The 19,647-nt window shown below is 40.7% G+C and overlaps 1 protein-coding gene across 2 annotated transcripts in view; it reads left to right on the top strand.

Annotated features, from left to right (window-relative positions):
- Positions 1-5,954, top strand: part of kdm4b (lysine (K)-specific demethylase 4B) — a 44,316-nt gene extending 38,362 nt beyond the window's left edge. For both annotated transcript variants that reach the window (XM_076088154.1, XM_076088153.1), the window contains 5 exons: positions 51-239; positions 524-700; positions 1,168-1,287; positions 3,122-3,214; positions 3,925-5,954. In XM_076088154.1, the coding sequence (XP_075944269.1) occupies positions 51-239; positions 524-700; positions 1,168-1,287; positions 3,122-3,214; positions 3,925-4,368 (1,023 nt within the window). In that variant the 3' untranslated portion in view covers positions 4,369-5,954. The remainder of the gene's footprint in view (positions 1-50; positions 240-523; positions 701-1,167; positions 1,288-3,121; positions 3,215-3,924) is intronic.
- The last annotated feature ends 13,693 nt before the right edge of the window (positions 5,955-19,647 follow it).

Raw genomic sequence — 19,647 nt, 5'->3', positions numbered from 1 at the left:
AGAGAATTTATTAAAGGTGTTTTTGTCTTTATTTTCTGTTTTTATTGTAGAATTGTGTGTTCTGCCACGGCAAGACTGCCCATCAGAACCGCGGCGCCTGCATCCAGTGCTCGCACGAGAACTGCGCCACCTCCTTCCACGTCACCTGCGCCCAAATCGCCGGAGTTGTCATGAGGCCAGCCGACTGGCCCTACGTGGTGTCGGTCACCTGTCGCAAGCATAAAAGGCTTTCCTCGAAGGTAAGTGCATTGTTCATATCAAGGTATTAGTACCACTTTCTGTGTTAACGCGAGCTTGAATGCCTCTTCTTTAGGGTTCAGTCATTTGGGTTTTGAACGTCTCCGACTGACTTCTAGTGGATGAAAAGTTAATCTTTTGGTATTTATCTAGATATATATATATTTTTAGAGAGAGGGGACTATATGTACCACTGCTGATTGCAACAAGTGCTGGATGAGCGCACACAAACCGGTTTAATCTCGTCTTAACCTGAAATTATCCGTCTGGGTTTTCCTCTCTCCAGACCCGGACGACGTCCAAAGGCCCTCAGACGCTGACCCTGGGCCAGAGGGTGATCGGTCGCAACAGCGACGGCTGGTACTACCACTGTACCATCATCGGCATGGCAACGCAGATGTTCTACGAGGTCAACTTTGACGACGGCTCGTATTGTGACAACCTGCACCCAGAAAATATCTTAGTGAGTGTTCTTCCAGCGTAGTTAGACGCCCACCGGTGTACAATGTACAGAAATAACTCCAACAAATATAATTCCTTTTTTTAAATTAGTTTTTTATATAAGCCAGGAGAAAATATCCTAGCAACTGTTATATACTTAAATACTGTTGAGTTCAAATGTGCGTTAATGAAACAATGCCACACGTTACACACACACAACGGCAATGATAACTTCACTTGTTTAGAGAACGGTATCAAGTAATCTGGTATTATAAAATAGCAAAACTAAAAAAGCAGTTTGAATTGTGCAAACGTGGAAAGTCTTTTTGTAATTTATTTAATATCAGGGGGCTTATCACTGTTTTAAAAGACTAGTGTTTATTAAAAGGACACGTGCATTGGGGAGTGGGGGGGGGTTTTACGCCACAAACTCTATTCCTCTCAATCTTCTTCCTCTTTGACTGCATCCTGTTTCTCTTCCTCCTTCAGAGTCATGACTGCTTGCGCACCGGTCCTCCTGAGGTGGGGGAGTTGATTGTGGTCACCACACCCGAGGGTCAGGTTGTCAATGCTTCCTTTGTCAGACAGCACACCCACAAATTCTACCAGGTGAGGAAAAACACAACTTGTTTACAGTCAAACCTGTCTGGAAAGTCACAATTTTATACAAAAAAAATACATCACGATTTAGCTTTGTAAATAACACAATTGATGGGTAAATGTATTTTTGAAAACTTTATAAAAAACAATCATTTTCCTGAGCAACTGCTGTTGAAAAGTTTTTTTTTTTTAAAGTTTGTACTTCCCAGCTACAATGTGTGTAAATGTATGAACTTTTACAAGTAAAATCTAGCTGGAAAAACCATTTCTGAATAGAGTTTTACAAGCATGCGGTGCAGAAAGAGCTGTTAGTCAAGTACACTGTGAGCAACGACGTTTCATAATTATGTGCTCTAATTTCTTTGCCACCCTCTAGTTTGGTTCCCTGATTCTGGTATATATGTATATATATATACATATATATATCAACGTGTGAAACGCTCGCCTGCCCTCGTAGAGTACGGCGCATTTTGATACAGTGTGGCATTAAAACATTGAGTGGGATTTAGCATCATTGATGCATGCTGGGGAATTGATGGGACAAATACGGAGAGTGCTTACAAAGTAGAAAACGTAGAATTGAAAAAGATTGTTCTAGGACTGGTGTCTGGGGGGGGGGTGACATCTCGAAAGTCACTTGCATACATAGATGATGCAGGAATGCATTAACAGACAGAGGTTAAGTGAGGTTGTTAATCTTTTGCCGTGATGCTGGTTTTGTGAGCACATCTGTAAGTGCTTTTCTATCACATACACACTGACAGAACAGGGTTAGTGTTTATGGAGGCTCCTTCATAACCCAAATATCAATTGCTGAACAAGTGAACCCTACATGGCTCATGCAGTCTCTGAGTAAAAACATCAGTGAAATAGTTTTACTCTAATGTGTAAAATATCGAACTAGCTGTTCAGTTTTTTTTCATTTAGTGTAAAGGTGAGCTTAGAAGGACAGTTTCTATAGCTTCTCATTCGTGTGTGTCCCCGGGTGGCATGTACAGTATGTTAATGCACCACAAACTCCTTTCTTGTATGTTTTTCCAATGAGCTCCTCTTCAGAAAGTGAGTCCGTGTTGTGTCTTTCTCTGCTCCCTTCCCATCTGCGCCCACTGGCTGCAGTACTGAGAATCCCGTTGGAGACAAGAAGTGCTGTTACAATGAATTAAAAACAAGTCTCCAGCTGGTCACTGTGTCAGGGCCACAACCCTGACCACGTCCTTGTATTTGTTTTGTTTTTAACTTTTTAAAAGGGCTTCAGGGCTTCAGGGCCACGGTCAAAGACAAATGGAACTATTTGCTATGGATGAGACATCTGTGACTTTCTGGGTACATGTTTGAATTTTTGCTCACGAACCCACCCTGCTACTCTTTTCTTCACTACCCATGGTTGCTTCTTGTTCTTCTTTGCAAACTATGTAGTTTCCTGCTGATACAGCCCTCCAAGCCATGGAACACTCTTGCCTATTTAAATCAGACATGCCACATTATTAGCATTTTATAAAATCCCTTCCGAAAACTCTCTTTTACATGACAGCGTTTATGAATATGTAATGTGTTGCTGGGCCATTTTATATATTGTTTCACTTCATTTTTTATCCTTTGCTATTTTTATGTATATGATTCCTATTGTTGGATTGCTCTTCTTTCTGTAAGGCACTTTGTAACCTTGTTAAGAAAAGTGCTATTTAAATAGAGATTATTATTATTATTATTATTATTATTATTGGTCAGGTTGAGTGTAATTAGATATTATACTTTTGCTCTTCTCCAACTGTGCTTTCTACTCTCTGAAGACAAACCGGTTGGAGATGTCAGTCTCTTAACGCACCTTTTGTTATCTGCCCAGGTCGAGTTCCAGGACCAGAGCCAGCTGATACTAAAACACTCAGAGATCCATCAGCTGGACCAGGAACTGCCGAAGAGGGTCAGAGCCAGACTGGTGAGTATATTACTGAAATTCTGCTTTCTACTGTGCTCACACACCTACATGCTGTAATAATATACAAGAAGAAGACACTTTAGTTGGGAAGATGTATCTCTTGGTTGAAGCGGTCGATTTCAGAATTGGTTGCAGAGGCAAATGCTAAGAAAGGGCAGTTGAACAATAGCTCGCATTGGTTAATACAAGGACACAAAAGTGGTTACAGAATATCTTTCTTGCTTCACACTTGCCATCCAATGATGTAACATCCGGTTGAAAGGTCAGACAAATTGTTACAGACAAATCAAGCAGTAAAGCTATGGTGCTGGGAATTCTCTGTTAAGTTTAGTCAGGAAGGCTTACTGCTTAATTACTGTCGATTTACACGCCTTAATAGATGCAACGTGTGAAAGGCCCTTAAACTGTACTTGCTGTAGAACAGTGTCAGTAGTGGTACTGCTGGGTGCAAAATACTATGACTGTGTCCGCCCAAATCATGTCATTCACTACTTCTACTACTTTTGGACACTTGCTTATTATTATTGTGCCTCATCACTGACAGGTGTAGAGACACACAACCGTGTGGAGCATTGCATTGTGGGGTTGTTGGCAGAAGGTGGTGTACATGTCATGGACAAAAGTAAATGGGGTGTGAATTCGGACACAGAAACTCCTGATGGTCCCCATGTGTCCTCCATCCGACTAAGTCTGTACCCGTTTGTTTTCAGGCCATACCTGTACCACAGGAGGAGGTTTCATCAGCAGATGAAGCCAAAGCAGCCAAACGCCGGCGCCTGCCTTCAGTCTCGGACCCAATGGCCGAAACCTCCATGGAGATGACCAACACACCTGCCTGCTCCCTAACTACAGCCCCGGTAGGAGCACGAGCAGCAGAAGATCACAGTATTCATACACTGCCGACATCACAACCTGTATCCCAGCCCACCACGGCCCCACACGATGCCGCCGCCCCAACCGATGGTATTCAGATGGACGCTGAGACCCCAATGGACATGAGCGTCACTCTCACCGATGCTCTAACGGAGTCAACCCTGGCCTCGGACCCCACGCTGACGCCACAGTCGACCCCTTTTTCAGTCGACGTTTCCTACATGGAGACCCTCCTCCATTCACATTTCACTCAGGACAGTAGTCAAGGACCCCTGTATTAACAAGTGACTCCCCTATATTATTACTCTGCCAGTGGAGGCTGAGCCGTTAGGAAGTAAGCCTATGGAGGTGGATTCTACTGAGTGCTGTATTAATGGACACAACATTTACTCCACCGGCTCTAAGAGTTCAGGGCGGGAGCGAAAGAGACACACAAGCACTCTTTTAATGCATGTTAGTTTTCTATTTTTGAGTTAATGTATTTGCAGTGGTGCTTTAGCTTGCTCTGAAGCAGCAGCTAAAGAAGTTTTTTTTAAAATTGTATTATTATTATTAATATAATTTTTTTTGGGGCCGTGTGGGGTTTTTCCGATTTTGGTCAGCTGCTGTGCTTTTTTCCTCCATACCTCGTTGCATTAATTCAATAACAGCTTCCTGTACTAAAGAAAATGGGAGTGTGCTAATTACTATAACAGCCTCTCAGCACTGAGGCCCCCTGTGGAGCTTTATTTTCCTTTTTTAAATCAAATAACCAGCAACAAAATATCTATTTTTCAATCTAGCCACTCGTGGCTTTGAAACCGTTTGGTGGAAATAAATGATCACGTCCATCTTCAGGATATTCTCAGTAAGGTGTTTTATTGTCAGATTGCAAGAGGTAAATGGGGAGAATGAGGTAAACAAATGTATTGTTGGGGGAACTCAGTATTTAAATGTCTTAGTCAAATATTGAACTAATTATTTGTGATGGAAGAACTATGTTGAATGCAAACACTAGTACATTTGTCTGCGGGATGCATAGAAACGTTGTGAAGATGTGTCATGGTAGTGATGAGACCTTTATGTATTGGCATCATTCAAACTGTCATTTGGCAGCTCCACTTTTCACACCCAAAACTGTCTCAGGGTTCCTACATTAGGGAAATAAATTTCATTATATCGTCCAAATCTAGGAAATACAGAACAGCCTCGAGAATGTTACTCAGTCGTAATTGGAACAGGAATATCCTTTGCTTATTGTCATAGATCTACCGTTAACAGTTTGTCCACTACAACGAGTGATCTCTTTGTTTACTATCGGCTTTCTCCTATTAGCACTTCAACTGGCACAAACTATGAGGTCAAGTTAAAGGATCAAAGTTTGGAAAATGTTTAATATTTGGAATAAGGAAACTATGTATTTGTAGGAACCCTAAAATCTGGAAATATGTTGCATCATTCTTGGTTTAAATTGTATGTACAAGTCAATATTGTATATTAATGTTTTTTTTTTTCTATTTCTGTATCATTTCTATGTTCATTTTATGAATAGAATTCACAAACTTGGCTGATCTAAAATGATTTTTTTTTTGGCCAGATTTTCAAAGGCATATTACTTAGTTTGTACTTTTAAATACATATTTCTTTTCCTGGATATGACCATTTTGTGCTTCAGAGGTGCTACTACTGATGGACTAAGTTTCCCAACACTGTCACCGTGTACATACTGCAGGCCCTGTATTGTGAATCAAATGTGTAAACGTTACACCGTTCCTTTTCTTTTTTCTGTCACCACAACGGAAATTTTGGGCCACAAATGTGTTCCTGTGTCCAAATGATATCGATCAAGGAAATTTTATTTCATAGGGATTAAAGTGGGTTGCTAGTCGCCAGCTCTTCAGTGTTTTGTGTGTTCAGTAGCCCAGAGATTCAAAGAGCCGTTTCTGTTACAAAATCCTTGGATTACGGATGGAAAAATAATGAAAAAGACCTTTCAGTATCTACTAATCCCTCCTGATTATTAGATGCCATTTTGAGGGATGGGTGAAAACACCATGTACATTTATAATGTGATATCAATCAAGATGTAGGACATTTTCCTTTTAGTTGTTAATGAGCTATGGAATATTATTTTGACTGATCCAAAATTAAATAACGAATCCGTGTCATACAAAATGTGTCATAAAAGGTCATAGTATATAGCTAAGCCTTCTCTGCTGGCCTAAACAGAATCACAAAGTTATAGCTATTTTATAATTTAATAAGTTTTCACAAATACACTACATGTATTATAATTTTTTTCCCATTAGCTTATTTTGTCATTGCACAGCTCCTGCCTTCCTCTGCAGCGCTGCTTCCAGCACAGCTTGTTTTAAGGAGAGCTTTTATCCAATCAGATTCAGCCCCTATGTCTCTACCTAAGGAGAGAGGCCCGAGGTCCTCTGGTAGACTTTGCAGTTTAAGTGAATGGGGACGATATTGTTGATTGTCACAGTCTTCAACCAATCAGATCTTTAGTTTGACATGTTGGGCGTATTCTTTGACGTGCGACTGCTACCCAGGTAGCCTGCTAAGTACGTCTGCATTTACCTGCGCCGTGATTGGTCAGTGGGCCAGCGTGGATTTTGTCAAACAGAAAGCTAGCTAGCAGATCTTAGTGTTTACTACGAGTTCAGGTTGAAACATATGTAAGAAGTTATGACATTTTTAGCGTTTTGCTTGGTATAGATTGTTTTTTTAACACTCAATGGCTGAAGGAGGAGGAGAAATGGATTTGGGAGTTACGGACTTTGTTAACAAAGAAAGGAGGATGGACTTTGTCTTAAAGTGAACAGCAGCTGTGGTAAGTCAACTACTTTTGTTTTTTTACATCTGCAGTAGCGCTACTACTGTGTTCAGTTGTGTATCGTGTCGTTTTTATGAATAATATGAATGGCTCGTGCTCTAGCGCTGCTGGGTTGATTTGTCATGTTTGACATTTTATGTTGTCATATAAATATATGTGACTGGTTCTTGTCATTGTGTTATTTACATTGATTCTGACTTGTCCGTTAATGACGTCATAAAAAAGTCATAGAATAGTATGTCGAAATCAGTCACAATATTGCATGTCGAAATAAATCATGATATAAAAAAAGTATAGTCTAGTATAGCGTGTCGAAAAAAATCATAGTATAGTATGTCGAAACAGTAAAACAAAATAAAAGTATTGCTTATCAAATAAAGTAAATTCCTTGTATGCGTACGTAGTATAGCGTGTCAAAGAAAATCATTAAAAAGTCAACTTTACAGGTACATGCCCAACTATCGATATACAAACAGTTGTTTGAAGGGGAACATCACCTAAATTAAGAATTCCAATATGTTATTTCCATGGCCTGAAGTTCAATCAATATTTGTGAATATGAGCTACTCTCTCTTCAAGCCTGTGATGTCATCAAGTATTAATTCTGGAGCTGCTCCTTAGACAATGAATGGGAGACTGATATTTTTGGACCGACAGATTGTTTGTTCAGTCTTCAGAGAGTCAAATCTCAAGTCCTGTTTTTGTGTAACTGAAGGCTTGACTCAAGTCTAGATATCTGGAATATGAGAAATTTAAGGAAAAAAAAAAAATACAGATGTTGTAAACTTTCTCCAGCCAATGCTCTTACTTAAATTGTAACCCAAACTCTTACCCAAAAACATTTAATACACACTTAAACATAACTTTATAAACGTTTGACCTTTGACCTATTCCATCAGAAGGCTTATATGTATCATAACCTATTTTTTATATTTTATCTTAAGCCGACCTTCTGGTTTGGAGGGTCAATCACAGTGCCATCATTTTGCATGTTAAAGAAAATAACAGATTCAGGATGATATTTACTTTACAACATTTAAATGCTTTCCCCTTAAAGTAGGGGAAATTATTTTTTTCTTATTTGTTAATTTAATAATGATGAAATTTAATTAAGGCCACCAGGGTTGCTGTGGGGCTGTGGCGTATAATCTCCTTTTTTTGAGACATGATCCTGCGCCTCCTCCTCAGACGAAGACGTTGTAAGTATATTTTCAATAATTGGCAGTGCACACCGCAGCGCTGCTGTTTATTCATTGCTGCAGTGTCTCATTGGCAGGAATTCTGATTTTGCACTTTAATCACACAGCAGGGAATTATGTTTTTGTGCTTCGTTGCTGGGCTCGTCACACCAGTTATTTTTAAATGGTATAATTAGCAGGAACTACCACCCAGCTGAAACTCCCTCCAAATTATTTTAAGGGCTTTTTTTCTGAAAAAAACTGCCTGCTTCATCAAGAAACGATACTGATGAGAAAGGCTAAAAGGTTTGGTGGACTTGAGAGGAACTGCTGAGTCGAGAGTTCATTCACTGTTGGTTTGTCACTATGAGCAATATATATATATGTATATATATACTGTATATATTGTGGGCTATATTTCTGTTGGGGCCTGTTTCATAAAGCGTTTTGCAGGCAATGCAAACAGTGCTAGCATGATGATTCACAAATGGTTATAGATCACAAATTTCAATATAAAGTTAAAGTACGGCATTTGTTTTCAGTGAACTGTAAGAAAATGATTAAGAGGAAATTATCTCACGTAAGCAAATGTTTATTATTTCAATTTTGTCTCTGGGGCGACACTCTTGCTCCATGATTCTGATAAACTGTCAACAAAACATGTTTTTACCGTTGTTTCAGATCGCTGAAGATTTGGCTGTTCCACTGTAAGAGGAAATTACGTCACACTGTACACAGGTTAAAAATACACTTCCATGCAATCAGTGAGAGCTGTTCTATCAGTTTCAGTGTTTTCTTCCTTCGTGTCCGCATACTAACAGGATTTACTTTGACTCTTCAGTGTTAAGAGCCTCTAAACTTGGAAGTAGCCCAACGAGAAGAGGACAGAAGAGGAGAGAGGGAGAGAGGTCACTGGAAGAACAAGAAATCTGTGTCTTACTGAAAAATCGTTAATGTGAGCTCTCCCTCTCTTTTACTCTGACACACACACACACACACACACTACCTCTGCATTGCCCTCACTGGATCAGAGTGGACATTAACATTCTGAAGTGCCCGCTGTGTCTTTGCAGAGAAACTGGGGATGTGCCAACTTGGCAATTACTTTAACAACTTCAGAGTTTGATTTCTTTATTCAGTTCAACCCAGCCAGGGGCACGACTGAGGAGAAACATGAGTATGAGGACTCTGAAAGGAAAACAAGTTTAGACTGACCCACCTACAGTTTAGATAGGGAAAGAAACAGGAAACCGATGATATCAAACAATAACTATAAGGTCCTTAAACCAGCACGTATCCTTGTGGCTGTAGAGTGAGTTCACAGTTGGTGAAAGTCATTGTGAATTTGTCTCCACCAAAATGTCCTTTGAGGACGACACTGACACCTCTAACCTGCTCGATGACGATCAGACAGCTGAATGGCCCACATGGAAATGGAGATCGGTGAATGCAGTGGGATCTAATTGCAGAGGAAAGTGGCAATCGTGTTGACAAGCTGGTTGATATGACAGGCTCCATTATAGCCTTAAGCTTCTATTACACTTCTGCCTTGTAAATCACACCACTAAAGCAGTATTACCACAATGACTGTCTGTCAACACGGTCCCATGTTCCAAGGGAATTTGACTGAGAAGTTGGAGGTGCCTAATCTTTATGAACTTCTCTAGACACAGAGGACTTTCAAGTGACGTAGCTGCATTCATTAACTACTTCTGGTAGCTATATTGGATATCCACTCTCAGACAGCGCTGTCAGTGAAAAGCAACTGAATGTTAAGGGTTAATCTCCCTACTTTTCTGTGTCTAGTTGGGAGGAGGGGTATCTCTCAGGCATCTCTGCGCCACTACAAATAGTTTACACACGTGCTGGTGAGAGGATGGCACCTTGCGTATCATCCTGAGGTAAATGATTCACTGAGACAGCCAAAGTCATTTTATCTATAAGAGTGATAGCGGCGGTATTCATAAGAAAAGAAATAAAGACAGTTTGTCACTGATAAATGATTTAAATGCATGACTAAATGAAAATTGCTCATAGTCTATTTACATCTAGACTCCTACGGTCTTGTTTCTTAGTTGGACTGATTTATGGCCATTTAGGTGCAGTGGAAACAAGCCGTAAAAACAACTCTGGCACTGCATTATAAAGCTGTGAACCTGTTAGCAAACGTGCAAATTCAGACACCTTGCAGATGTGGTGCAAAATTATCATCAATTTGGAGTAATATTTTGGTCACCTAGCGAATGTAAGATCAATATTCACTCTTTTAGTTTTGTTTGGTCTCCACCAGGGAATCTCTGGCTCTTTCGCTGCTAAACGCGCCACTAAGTTCACCAGAGGTTGTCAGCTCTGTCTGCTGTTTGGTGCTGAGCGGGTCGTGTACAGGGAGTTTATCAGAAACGTTTCACTGTTAAACATAAACTTCATCAAAGAGTTTTCAGTCATGTGAATTTTAACAGAAGAACCAAAGATGAGCCTTTCACACAAACCTCCATCACATAAATCAGGTGGCTTAACTTTCACGTTCAGTGCTACTGGCAGCACAAACTGATAAGGCATTGATGTACGGCACCGTTGTCACCTTTATCATCGGGACATACATCAAATGCTGAACACTCTGCTAATGAAAAAAGGATTTTCTTTTGTACGAGATACAAATCATACCTTTCCAAGACCTTGACAGAATTTGAACCCAAACCGTAGGTGTTACCAAACCTGCTTCTTGACCAACATTTCTGACCTGATCAGGGTTTTAGAGGATAAAGACACTTCCTACACCACATAATCTATTATTTTAGCTTACATGTGACACTTTTTAGTTCACCTCACTTTGCAGAGTAAGAAGATGGAAAGGTGGGATCGAAACCAAGCAACCACAAAGGTAGTTCAATACAACATAACGCACTGTAAACACATGTATGAACTGAAAAACTACAAAATAACATTTGCAAACTACACCTGAAAGGAGTGTGATCAACACAACCAACATACCCACATACAAAACGTACTACTCATTCTATGATGCAGAAATAGTTTTAGCTATCTTGTCTTCAGATTTCATTCTACAACCTGTGGCGTGAATGCGAGTAACAAAGTAACAATCCTTGAAAAACATGGATACCCACGTACTCATCTCAATATTTGAACACATAACGCATTCTTGGACTGTTTATCTTTTTAAAAAGGTAAACGCAGTTTGAGCAGCCATCATTGTTTGGAAGAAGGAAACTGTCTTGAACGTCTACATTTGTTGATGTAGTTCTTCTGCTCTGCTGCTGTTTTTTTTTTGTCCCACAGGCCGACATTTGTTTTCTCTTGCTCCAGACACAATTAACTGAAGAGAAGAGAGGCTTGTTGGAGAGCAAGAGGGAAGGAAAAAAACAAAACGATGTTGGTAAGTGCCGGGCCTTATTAATGAAGTGAATCTTCATCCAGTCACACACAACAAATAAATGGCCGCCTCCTTGAAGCTCTTAATCGGCCCATTAGTCTTGGCGAGACCGCAATCCCCCCCCCTCCTTTGGCTTGTTCCCTTTAGACGAGACCAAATACATCTATCACTGCGTATTTACATGCCGACCACACACGCTGACAGAGCTGAGTGCACAGCTAGAGATGCTACATCATAGTTAGTCCCTTACTTGTGCAATAAACACTGTTCTCCACATCTGAAGCCCGTCTCCTTTCTCTCCCTCCATCATTTAAATACTCACATTACTCATTTTCACAAGTAACCTGGAAACTCAACTGATCAGGGGGCTAACATCTTCACTTGTTTCTCCTCCACTTGCACTAAAAACACTCCTGTCTTGTCGTAATATTTCTGTTATTGCACTTGTTTACCCTACACAATCATTTTTGAGGAGTATTTTGTTCCATCTGTTGCCAGGCTGCAGTGACTTTTATTTGCTGATGTATGAATTCAATCTTATTCTGTGGCTCACTGTAAACTGCTCTGCAGAAGATGGTAAATGACTAGAAACGCAAGATGAATATGCTATGACAGGGTTTGCTCTTCTAAGTCAGCCTACAGTAATTAATCACCAGACGGTGTTCTGCGTGGTTTAAAGAGCTGCACGAACACAGAGTCAGACTCTCGGAGAGCTGGCATGCTTATCTGTATGTGACCTGCGCTTGCTTTTCCTGCATTTTCCCTCCATTTCTCAGCCGCCATGTGCGGCACCCTCTGCTAATTCAGCCGCTTAAAATCTCATTTCAGACACAATTAGCCTTTAGCCCTTCCAAGTGCCGTCGCCTGAGGTGTTTTTTCCCCCCTTTCATCCTTTGTGAACATTTTCCCTTTCACTTCTAGATAAAGATCATTATTGAGGTTACTGAAAAGGAGTTTTGATCATTTACAGGAGAAAACATATTAAAGGCCCTTTTAGCAGGCCTATTAGGAGCCTGTTAAAACCTTTGCTTGTTGCCACCCCAGGGTTATCAATGCTACTGGGAGCCTTCTCTTCATTCCTTTGCCAGAAGTTTTTTTTAATTACACATGAAGGGAGAGAATTCACTGTGGCAGAGCTGGCTTTGCTGCTGTTATTTATTTTTTTGTGAAATTCTTAACTACAGAGCTTGCAAATCGAGGACAATTATTATTTTTTTACTTTGCAGGCAAGTTTTTCTTATAAACTTTGATTCCATATCTTCAGGACTTTGAAGTGGGGCTGATGTTGTGGCCCGGTGGTTACAGGTTGTCCTTCAATCAGAATGTCGGTTACATTTTCTGAAACTAACTCTTGAATGGCAAACCGTAGGTACTTAAAGGAGAACTACACCCATTTTCAGAGTGTATTCGTGTTATTCCTATTGTCTAAGACGGTCCAAAAATGTGAGTAAACATGAACAACAATCCAATACCTAGAGTGCTAAAACTCAAATGTACGATGTCATGGTGACTGTGGCTCAGTGGCTATACTGGAACTGCTCCATAGACAATGAATTAGGAAAGTTGTTATAGATGCCTTGCAGTCACAAGACTTTTGTGACTTGTTGGCTCCATTTTTTCAGCAACCTCCAGTGTTGGAAAATGGAGCCAACGTGAAATGCCAAGAACTGCAGTTCCTCAAATGTTTACAGCCTTGAACAAAAAATGGTTTTGGTCTGTATCGCTAATATCCCCGTTAATAACATCAGTACGGGGCTGAACCTTTATATTTCTCACCCGTTTAAATTATATTAAGGCTTTAACTTATGCATAGTTAAGAGGATGGCCCATGGTGACGTTATGGAGACTAAGTCCATAGTTTATACAATCTATGCTTCTGAGGATGTCTGTTGTGGTCACAGCCATGTTCTGGTATCAATGTTACAAATGTAGGTGCATAATGCTAGTGTTCTTCAGTACCGGTGTCACTTTTTTTCTCACTTAGATGGCAAAGAACAGAAAAGGTATGCAGAGAAAATATCAGTTATTGGATGCAAGTCTTAGAGAATCTCTCCTGAGCTCTTCCAGTCACTGATATAGTCGGAGGCTGCCTGACTACTATTTCATGATTTATATCTACATACACTACTATTTGGATAGCTCACGCCTATATTAAAGGCTAATGTATTTAGGATGAGGGCAGTATCACAATTCATACAGTTCTCTCAGTTCCAGCTCAGCTCGAAATACAAGAAAAATATACACAAGCAAATAAGAATATACAAATCTTATTGCACCTTAGCATTGTGTTGTATTGTGATCTTCTGACCTGTTAAATAATACTATTTACTATAATACATTTTATTTAGTCGAAATGCTTTTTTTTTTTTTGCATAGCCTTCTCAACACTGCCAGGATCTCAGCCAATTGGCTCGTTGAAGCTTAAACCCCATTTTGCTTCACTTCTCTGAAATGAACTCTATTACCCGTTTAAAATCAGAGAAATACAGTGCCAAGTGCTCCTTAGGCTTTGCATGAGGAATAAAGACAACTGGAATCCACAGCTGAAGCACGTCTCCATCCAACTCTCAAAAAAACATCATTCTGCAGAGGGGTGAGTGAGACATATCCAATGGACTGTTAAGACTTGATACAGATAATTCCAGGCTTTACACAACAGCCTTTGTTTTCAGCCTAGAACACAAGTGAGTCAGTCACCAAACCTCTGTCAACAGTCTCTCAACACTAGAGATTAGGTATTATGACTGAAAGCAAAGTAATGAAAGACTATTCTTCACTTACAAGCACGCAGCATGAGGGACGATCAAATCTTCTCCAGCATTCCTGAGCCAACCTCCAAAATTCTCCAAAAATGAAAAAGGGTTCATGGTACACAGTTCTCGGTGCAATTGAACACATTACATTACACTGTGTTATATCTGGTAAGAAAAAACAAAACAGCAAATGCCTGAAGACAATCCTAGAACATTTGAACATTACAAGCATTAAGACACCATGGAAAACTATTTAAAGGAATATTGTCCCCTAAACAGTCACACAACAATATTTATTGTAAAAAAAAAAATCTGAATCAGCCTTGTGACTATATGCGTCATTAGCTGAAGATAGAGACATCAATGTTCAGCATATCTGATTGGCTATTCCTCCTTAGACATCTGAAATATATGCACCCTTGCTGTGCTGAAGTCCCATTCAAACCTCCCTCTCCGTCTCATCCTGCAACAATTCTTGGATCATTATCACATCCGACACCTCAACCACGGCCGCCTTCGGTAAGGGTCATCTGCGTTTTTGCAATAGGGGCCCGTGGGGCACGGCCCTACAAGAGGGTGCTGTTGTACAGAAAAAGTTAAAGGCTTTTCTCTATTTCAGACACAATAATGGCAAACTCAGTCCTCATGTGATTCACACTTTTAAAACAAACAACTGCTCAAACAGGAAGTTGTACACAACTGAACAAAACTGAAACATTCAGCATAAAAAAGGCAATAACAAAAAGCACAGCTATAGTAACCCTCATAATGTCACCTCATCAGTCCCAATCTGCATGGTGATATAGTGTCATTATATTAAAGAGACGAATATGGATTTTAAAAATAGATTTAAATATATTCAAGCACAACTGTAAATAAAATCGGGTAGTTTTTGTCTTTGCAGTTGTATTAGGCGTATAGGAAGGCAAAAGATAAAAAGGACCAGATTTCTTTGCTGCACAAGGACATGATGTGAATTTGTAATTTGAAATAGAACCTCACAGCCCAATCAGAAGTGAGTATTGTACAGTTGCTTTCCTTCTGGTTAACAGCGGAGCTATTCATTACTAAATGAATAACATCTTGATTTCGCCATATCTGATTTATTAGTAAGATGAGATCAGGGTGGGTATTTTTAAATGATTCTATACCAGTGCCGATATGATACTCCGACAAAAAGGAAGAAAATAAGCCAAACTTCTTAAATAGATTTTGAACATTTCTAATCTTAAACACAAATCAGCAAACACCAACAGCATTTGTCTAAATGAATTATCTAAAATTATTAATTAGATAAGACAGGCTAGATAAAACAAAAGAATGAATGAAAAGAAAAATCAGATCAAGCATTCAGGGCAACTTCCGACTTTTTGTTATCATTTCTGTTACTTTGTGGTATGGACACATTTTAATCTGCACTTAAAAGCCTGCACCTAGTCCTAATAACCAGTCGCACAACAACATGTATGTTTTTAAATCCTCATATCAATCTGATGGGAAATACTGCATTTCTTTGGCAAATTCCACCATTGACTATATCTGTACCTGCAATGCTTAGTTAAGTAGTGAGTGAATTATAGATTCTTAAGGTCAACCAGGCCTTTAACCCATATAGTTGTGTTCACATTTTATTGGATGCCTCTCCATCTTCTCGTAACATTTTATACTTACTTTTTATTTGTAGTTTTGTAGGTTGTAATGTTTATCTAAGTGTTTCCTGTTTGCTTTTGTACACAAGGACCCCAGACAAGGGAAAGAACTGTTCTCATTGGACACAACCTAAACAAGTAAAAGGTTGAATGTAGGAATGAATTTGTCTGCATATGAGTGCTGCTGCTTTGTCTGCCGAAGTTCAGCAGACTAGTCGAAGGACTAAACCTTTGTGACAACAAAGATGCCTCAGTCTCATTACTTCCCTTTGAATAACAGCTCTTATCCTCTCTCTTCAAAACAAAATATGTTGATGTGAGTAAGAGCCATGAACATACTCTTGTGTTGTGCTGACAGTATCACAGCAGTTCATGTCAGCAAATTAAACTCTTGGCTGTGGATCTATATTCATCTTTGGCCTCGTAAGGTGACAAGCCACATACTTCACAACCCCCCTTTTACTTTTGAGTGCATCAATGTTCGCTCTTCCAAATAAGTAGCAGTTGCCTGGAAGCTCTGCCCTCTATTCCTCCATCATTAAGGCTAAATGTATTACTTCAACAAAAGGCCATAGCGTGTTTTCCCTCTCTGTCCTTCCTGTAACGCTGTAACATGCAGCTGCTGCTGCATGTCATCGTATGGCTACTTTACAAATGGAGCCGGGCATTCACATAATTAAAACCAAGATGCTAGGACATAATTCTAAATTAAGCACTAATGTGATAAAGTGTGAGTAGGACAGAACTCCCCTTTAAGGGAAGGGAGGCCTTTGTAATGAGGTGATTAATGGATTAAGATGTAATTGGCTGGTCGTCCCTCCCAGCTGTGGAGCAGGACACCTCTCGTCTTTTGCTGCAGAGGGCTGCTCGCAGAACAGAGTGAACTTCAAGAAAGAGACTTCTGCCTCTCAAAGAGTTCTTTTCTTTAAAATTGTTAATATCTGAAATGACTGCAATTCTTAGTTACAGTGTGCCAATCGATCTGTGCTCATGGAACTAGGGTTACGATATCGTACACTTCCTTCTAACTCAAGCCTGATTAATGCACGCCCTGTCACCGCAGACCACCTTCTTCTTTATATATCGGAGCGCCACAGTGGACAGTAGGGGTCCCCAGCCAACCTAGTTAGTACACAACTGCCATGGCCTAAACGTACACACCACATTCCCCGGTTCATCGAGGAGCACGGGAACCTGTATCATGCAAAGAGTGGGGGTCATGTGCAACACAACCGACGCACAACCCACCCTTTACACCAGTCCTGTGACGTTCCAGCATGCGCACACCCTGAAAATGAGCTCAAAATGTCGAAGAGATAGAACCGTATGAATGGACAGGCCGCCACGCTTATGTCCTTCACATCCAACTAAACAGGGCAACAACACCGATCAACGCTGCCACGCTGCATGTAGAGCCCACCCACTGACATTCCCTCCTCCTCACTGGCACGTTGTTACGCTTCATCTCAGCTTTCCTCTGAGGGTGAACGAGCGGCAGGTGGCAACTGAGCTGTGATTTCTAAACCCCAAGTTTTAAGCGAGTGACCTATAAAATCAATCTCCTTCTGTGGCGATGGGGGCTCCCATGAGATCATCCCGGTTCCAGCGCAGTGAGCCCCAGCCACAAATGAGGAGAACCTCCAGTGGCCAGAGACATCACACGGCCTGCGGCCATTCAAACTCTCTCAATCAGATACTGGCCGATACTGTGGTGAAAAATGTCATTCTGAGACAGTGGAGCAGGTGCAGCCGGGGAAGATGCCTGCAAAATGCCCAACACACCCAAAAACTGTGCACCCACAGTTTAATTTTGTCAAAATGTCCATCGTCTCCCTGTCATGCAGCAGGGACAGTAGAGACTTCATGCTCTCTGACCAGCCATCTCTCTGTGGAAACCGGTGGGCCACGAGGCCCTCATTTTGGTGTGTACACAAGAGTAGGATTATTGGCTGTGGGTTTAAAACCCAAGGCTGATACAGGTCACCAGCTTAGGTGGAAACCCGCAGTAGTGGTCATCACTAGCGGGAAGTCTCACGGAGAGATGAAGGCAATGGACTTCCGTGGAATGCTGATGTACCAGACACTGATGAGATGTTGTCATCATCATCGTCTCAGCCAGGATGACCTGAGGTAGTGGTGGACCGTTGTCGACTGGGCTGGGGACCTCGTTGTCCTTCGAAGTATCACGTCGAAGCATAGGAAATGATCCCTGCGTTGCTGATGTCGGATCTTGGGTCGTGCTCGGCAGGCCACTGAATACTGCTATCTGCGTAGTATGCACTGAGGCAATTGAAGCAGAAGTTGTGAAGATCCATCCCGGCACTGAAACCGGGAGCGGCGGCTCCATCAGTGGAGATTTGCAGTCAGTGGTCACATCATTGTTCGCTGAGGAGAAAAAGGATGGCAGACAGCGATCTGTGGGGCCTTATATACTGTGCTTATGCAAATTTACAGTGGCCAAATGCGCGCCAAGAATACAGGTTTGGACCCAAACACAGGAAAGGATGAAGAAGAAGCAAGAACAATGATTAAATAAAGAAAAAAACACTTACAAGCTGAATGTCCAGAGGCAGGCAGGAAACATGCAATAAGCTAATTCACAAGGCCGATCACAAGAAAAAAACTCAAAACATGAGTAAATTATCACCAAGAAAAAACTGGTGAAACACTGCACAGTAGGAGCAATGACGGATGAAAATGAAACAGACTAAATACACAAGGGGAACAGGTTGATTACACAGGTGGAACAAATCAGAACAATCACAAAAGCGGGATACACACAAAGGCTGGAAGTAAAACATGACAAGACACAAGGGGTACATCCTAGGTCTCCTAATTGTTTCCCCAGGAAGAAAACCATGCGAGGAGAGAGGAAACGAGGAAATATGTTTTAAGAGAAATGACACGTTTTCCTCAGTAGCGTCACGTGAAGTGACGTCTGTTTCTGATGACGGTGGCCGCTGATCACAGCTGGATCAGCTATAAGTCGGCTTTAACAGTAACTAATAATACTAATAACTAATAAAAACACAGTTATCATTACTGCCAGGGTAGAGATGTTTTCTCTCTTTAACAAACTGCATTGAGTATTTATACTGTGTCCTGCTTACTGAACTGATTTCTACCGGCGGAATGCATTTGTCTTATTTATGTCTGTATGTTTTGAAATTCTGTTTGTGAAGTCCTTATTAAATAACACAGAATATGATTCCCAAGAGCTTTGGGACGGCCGTCAATATGGCGGCGCGGACCATCTTCCGGTTCAAGTGAGGATCGAGGAGCGAGGAAATGACAAATAAGAGACGTGGGATGTACCCAAGGAGATGACTTTCAAACTAAAACAGGAAATAAACTGTAACAAAAGCTCAATAACCATGAGAATGTGTGCTTGTGATTGGAGGAGATTATTACCCACAGAATCCAGAAGACCAGTTTTTTCAACTTTATAGCAACTTTTTATGTTTTTCAAGGCTACAAATACGATTCATATACAACACACACTTCTTGTTCTCTCTGCTCGTCCTGCCGGAAAGGAATTTACAGCTTTCATGGAAAATCCAAACCCAAACCTTTCAAATCCTGCCTTATGAAAGAACAGAGCAGCTTAATGTCGCTGCCTATTCTTCCTGAATATTCTGCTGTTTAAAACTCAGAATCACGCTTCGAAACAGTGGCAGTGATAAGCTGCAGGATTTGCTGAATTTTGCAGTTGCTTTGATATTGTTGTATCAAGAAATCTTACCTGTAGTGTCTTTAAAGTCGACC

This window comes from Anarhichas minor, unplaced genomic scaffold (genome assembly GCF_050575085.1).
Source record: "Anarhichas minor isolate MPS153535 unplaced genomic scaffold, ASM5057508v1 ptg000010l, whole genome shotgun sequence".
Classification (NCBI taxonomy): domain Eukaryota; kingdom Metazoa; phylum Chordata; class Actinopteri; order Perciformes; family Anarhichadidae; genus Anarhichas; species Anarhichas minor.
The sequence above is the reverse complement of the archived record's forward strand: the minus strand, read 5'-3'. Positions and strand labels throughout refer to the sequence as shown.